The sequence below is a fragment of the Drosophila elegans genome, unplaced genomic scaffold (assembly GCF_018152505.1).
Source record: "Drosophila elegans isolate 14027-0461.03 unplaced genomic scaffold, ASM1815250v1 contig_149, whole genome shotgun sequence".
NCBI lineage: Eukaryota > Metazoa > Arthropoda > Insecta > Diptera > Drosophilidae > Drosophila > Drosophila elegans.
Window position 1 is genome coordinate 3,294,916 of NW_024545513.1, and position 5,620 is coordinate 3,300,535.

At 34.7% G+C, this 5,620-nt stretch overlaps 1 protein-coding gene across 1 annotated transcript; it reads right to left on the minus strand.

Annotated features, from left to right (window-relative positions):
- Positions 1-1,449: 1,449 nt before the first annotated feature.
- Positions 1,450-3,747, minus strand: LOC108138395 (gastrula zinc finger protein XlCGF8.2DB). The gene is made up of 2 exons (XM_017260574.2): positions 3,471-3,747; positions 1,450-3,026 (listed from the first exon to the last, which is right to left on the minus strand). Exons 1-2 carry the CDS (start codon positions 3,658-3,660, stop codon positions 2,194-2,196), a joined length of 1,023 nt encoding a protein of 340 aa, XP_017116063.1. The 5' UTR covers positions 3,661-3,747; the 3' UTR covers positions 1,450-2,193.
- Between the last annotated feature and the right edge of the window lie 1,873 nt (positions 3,748-5,620).

Here is a 5,620-nt window from a genome sequence, read left to right on the forward strand (position 1 = left end):
GACCCACATCAAAGAAATCAAGACGCGCAGCTTAACGTAACGTAACGTAACGAAAGTGAAAGGATGACAGCTTTATAGGCTCTGATCGGATCGCATTAGTAGATCATCATGCCAGGGGATCTCTTTCACTTGAGTGACTTGAACTTGAGTGCCCACTTGTAACTGACATCTGTTTCGGAAGCGGTCAGAATTAGCCCAGCGAAACGTGACTTAAGACGGAAATAGAAAACTTTGGCTACACTGGTAAAAAAAAGGAGTGATTCAAGCATTTTTCTACTCAATTTTAATCATGCAATTTAATGTGCATTTTATTTAATACTATAGTTTTTATATGTAATTTAAATGTGATTAAGCTACATATTTATTTGTACTATTCCATTTTGTTGTCAGTGTAGGTTTTCCAAAACCTACTCCAAGTTCATTGTATTGTATTTCTTGGCCCGCTGTTACGGCAGTTATTTAAATCTCTGAATAGGCACGAAATTGCATCATTATAAAAAAGCGAAACAAATAACTAAGCTAGGGGAACGAACCTAATCATTAGACACCTGTTAAAATCAAGCAATTGGTTTGTACATTTTTGTTGGGATTTAGGGACTACATTAAATTAACTATATCTTGTAATAAATAATGCCTAGAAGCATTGGTCGAAAAAGATTTAGTAGATCTTAATTAGACCTATCTATTTACATCTGAAATGTAGTATATTACAAAGTTAAATATATAAATGTGTTATTATTTAATTTACCATAGATATTTATTGTAATGTAATATTGAGAAGAGATTGTATACCCCTGCTAGAGATCTATTCAACTCTACTTTATAACAAATACCACGCTGAGACTATAAAACAAACTTAAAGAAGCACACAAGCTGTGGCTGAGGTAATCCCCCAGATATTTTATAGGCAGGGTCAAGGCTTTTACGTAAGTTCCGCTGGCCGATCTTCTTTCTTTCTTGGAAGCTTAACTGTGTCGACAAGTTCATTCAGGCACAACAATCGAAAGGCGAACAAAAACAACAAAATATTAGATAATTTTCGTATGAGTCAGTTCAACAAAGGGTCCAAAAAATGTGACAGTTGTTACAATGGCGAGAGCAAGAAGAAAGATCAACTTGTGTCAGTTTAACAAAGGGTTAAAACAAGTTGACAATTGTTACAAAGTTGAGAGCGAGAAGAAAGATCAACTTATGTCAGTTTAACAAAGGGTTAAAAATAGACAGCGAGAAAAACGACCAACTTATGACAGCTTTATGACTGATCATTGGTTGTCGATAAGCGATGATCGATCTATAAAATGATTTCGTATCGAGTGCGAAATTTTGACCGAAAATCAAGGCCCAAAGGGGAGTGGGCTTAAATATGGTCACACATTACCAGCCAAATGAGCCATAAAAAAGGTGTTAAATAATTTCATTTCGTCGTTATTGTTGTAACCAGTTGTTAAGCCCCTCCCCTTTTATGTTTTTCCCCCTTTTGCTTTGCGTATTTATGGGTTTTACGCCTGATTTTTGTTAATTTTCAACAGGTGAGACTTCACATTTCATTTCACTTTTTTTTTATTAAAGTGCAACCAGACACAGCAGCGACATTCACTTTTCATTTGCTTTTTTGTTTTCATTTTTTTCTTGACCCACGTCTCCGGTTGATTTTTTGCATGCGGTAATATCTGTTGCCATTTTTTATATCATTTATTTATGGCATTTTCTGCACAATCATTAATTTATCGTATTAGCTGTACAAAAAAAATTAATCAATTAACATGTAAATAAGTAAGAATTTTGGGAAAGCAAAGATTTAATTTATTTCTTAACCATTTTTTTTTAATGTTTGAAAACTAAAGTCCTAAAGTGTTTGCTTTGAGAGTTTTTGGTTCTTAATTCATAGTTTAAATTCCTTGAAACGCTTGATTCTATAATACTGGCATTTTCTGCACAAGCCTTAAATCTATTAGTTATCAGTAACTTATTATATTTTCTATAAGGTTTTAAGAGTAAAAAAAGACTTCACTTATTTTAAAGCTTCTGTTTTTGTTGATAATTCATTAATTAGTTTTATATTTAAAAACTATTTTCACAGCACTGGTAGCATTTTGTGCAGTTATCAAGCACCACTCATTCTTAAGTTCAGCTGATTATATTATATGCTAATATTCGATACGAACTAACCTGACCAGTTCTTCTCTTTCTTGATTATGTACCATACTTTAATATCTCATTTTCGTCACTGTCCTCGGCCAGTTCTTCTGGACTAGCGTGATCCTCCTCTTTTGGCCATTGAAACTCCCCATCCCCATAATCTTCCTCTAAATTAGCATCCTTTTGGATCTGAAGATGATCCTTGAAAGCAAGGGCCGGACTAAACAGAGGTTTTTGCCTTACAATTCGATCGTTTAAATGGCCACTTGCTGAACTGTGACGAATCAACTGATTGCGGCGCATATAATCTGCTCCACAAACGGAGCAAATATACGCCTTGCTAATGCTATGGACAAAAAGATGAACATCTCGGTTTTCGGCTCGACCAAAGAGCTTGCCACATATCGGACAACCGTAGTTCTTTTCGGCAGTATGCGAGGCCAAGTGTTTCCTGTAATTTACGGGATGACTGAAGCTTGCCTTGCAGGTCTCGCACACAAAGTTTCGCTCTTTGCGGTGGACCGTTTTTATATGCTGATCCCGTTCGCGTTTCTGCTGAAAACGCCTTTCACATCCCATTTCCGGACAGGCGTGCAGATACTCCTTCATGTGCGTGTTTCTTAGATGGCAATCCCTATTGCTGCGCTGCACAAATCGAGCCGGACACTCCGGACATTGATAGTTCCGTTCACTTTTGTGGGAATTAATGTGATCCACGAGGGCGTTACGTCTTTGAAAGACTTTTCCGCAGGTGTCGCAAGTCAACTCTGCACTAGATTTCTTCAACTGACCATTTTTAAGTCGGTGGATGGTGCGATGGGCGGCTAAATCCTCCTTGCTGAAAAATACCTCTGGGCAGTGTCTGCAGGCGAAGGATGCTGCGGATCCTGAAAAGAAGATTAAAGAGTTAGTTAAGATGTTAGAACAACCAAATGCTTAAACTTTATGAATTAGTTTAAATGGACAGTCATTCAGTTATTGGACCATTAATTTAATAGTTATGGCCAAAATACTAATATTTTTAATTGCGAAAAATTTGGACATTTTGCAATAACGTTCTTTTGCGTTCTTTTTTTATGGTTGTAATTTTGCTATTGAAATAAGCTTACTCTGAAGTACTCAAGTATCATGGAAAACAATTGGTACTGTGTACCTGTGTTATAACTTATTATTGCACATAAGTTTCTATTTAAGAAGTTTTTAGAACCAGTAGACTAAAGATTTAAAATTATGGTGTAGTTACTGCAGAGTTATTGTTCAATCTACTATATAGGCGTATACATCGTCATCTTAACTATTTAACCAATAACTATTAACTTTTTCAAACTCACCGCCTTGTTGGTTTCCCAGATTCCGCTCCTCAAACTCTTGTTCTTCCCGTTCCAGGGCCAATTCTTCATCATAGATCTCTGATCTCAAAATCATGTCCGCATCCTCCTCTTCCTCCCGTTCGCCTTCTTCTTTCATGGCAAACAAGGTCTTGAACCTGCCGACATCGTATTCCATAATTTTTCGCTCCATTTATTTGAATAATTCAATAAAAACGAGGTAAGTTTTGCAGTATTTTCATTTCTTGTTTTGTTTTTGGTTTTTTAGAGATGGGATAGACTAAGGGATTTTAAATGTACTAACGCTTCCTTAGGAGTGAACAAGAAAAAAATCAGATATGGGCAGCACTGTTTCATGTGCTTCTTATCGATTGTTATCGAATTTAAATTTTGAAGGCTCAAGAGCTTAAAAATGTGAAATGTAATAATTTGGTCCTTTATCATAAAGACAACATTAACAAGACAAATCCTTTGCAAAAGACAAAATTGAATAATATTAAAACACCTTTTACTATTTGTATTTTAATCAATTGTTATGCAATTTATTTATCCGCTATGTAAATATAATTTGTTCACAACTGTTATATAATTATTTTCATTTTTCGTTTCTTTTAATGTTTTGCTTTGTTTTGATTTTTAAGCGGCTGCTTTTAACAATTGTTTCGACTTCGATTTCGATTCGCTTTTATCAACCGATCTGCAATCTATATAATTCTCACGTTTTGGATGATTTTACGCGAGTGGCTGGTTTTTGCTCGTATTTTTTAGATTCTTCTCTTGTATAATTGTAATTTGGTTTAGCTACAACTACTGGGTGACGTTCTTTTAATTTTCCTTTTGCCCCCATCGATTTTGTTTGCTTTTAGAAATGTTAACAAATTTACAGACTTATAATGTTATTACAATAATTATGTATTTATATATATATTTGTTGGTTTATTTATATATGTATAGATGCAATATATAATATGCACTGAAATGTGTCAACAGGATTTTGGATTTAGGATGTTGGATGGGATGAATGTCAGTTTTAAAAGGGGTAAACAGGAAATATCATCTTGTCCATTATCTTAAAAACTGATTTCTCTAAAATTCGTCTTACTTCTCGTTTACTATATAAGATTGGAATACGTAGTAGTTTGCTCTCTTCTACTCACTTTAATACCATTAATTGATGGTTTTTGCGTCAATTAAAGTACGGAAAAAGTGCGCTATAGTCTCCATTTTATTTTTCAATGGTTTAAACGTGACAAACACTTTGGTTTATACCTTTTTTCGGTACATACACACACGTTTCGTGTTTAATTGCGTTTGATTTAATGTGTTTATTTAATAAAATTCCTTTTGCTTTAGAATTTAAATGCTATAAGTAAACAGCTGCCTTTTTTGGTATTATCCCACAGATTCTATATCCTTTGCTTGGTTTTCGGGCTTTAAAATCTATTTTGGCTTATCGCTTATCGACTCAACTACACTACACTACACTACATACGAAACATTGAAACACTTTTGCTTTTCGAGTTTTCTAAAAAAAAAATACTTTAAAAATATTTGCAAACCTCGCACACACACACACACGCACACACACAAACAGTCACACAAAAACTACTGCTTAGTTATATAGAATTAGGTAGATCGTACGTATATATATATATATATATACAGAACAGGTTTTGCATTCCTTTTCTTAGAGTGTTCTAACATTTTTTCAACTAACTTTTCTCCTCGAGTGTTAACTTTTGCTAATATATTTCCTGTGCAAACTACAACGGAATTGTGGGTGGTGGTGGGAGGAATGCTCAGAGCGAGACAGCGCGATCGACAGAGTAGGAGAGCGAACGAGACGGAGTATTGGCGAGTGTGTGTTGTGTGTGCGTGTTGCGATTTCTCAACATGGTTGAAGTGGTTTTTTTTTCTTTCTATATTTGCGTCTGCACAGCAGAGAGAATACATTTTTAACTTTATTTTCCCTTTTTGGCATTTTTCAATTCGCTTGTGTGCCCAGCTGCGGTCAAAATAAAAGTGTGGCCTTAGTGCGTAGAGCTTCACACAAAAAATAGGTTTTTAAAATGCCTTATTTGAAGTACACTTAATTCGAAAATTAATTAAACTAAAAACTAAAGTCTATTTAAGTTTAAAATGTTCACAAAATG

Excerpts from the sequence above, each read along its gene's own strand:
- LOC108138395 (XM_017260574.2), bottom strand. The coding sequence starts at position 3,660 with ATGGAGCGAAAAATTATGGAATACGATGTCGGCAGGTTCAAGACCTTG. Across the intron at positions 3,027-3,470 it reads TCTGGGAAACCAACAAGGCG|GATCCGCAGCATCCTTCGCC; the intron begins GTGAGTTTGAAA and ends TCTTCTTTTCAG.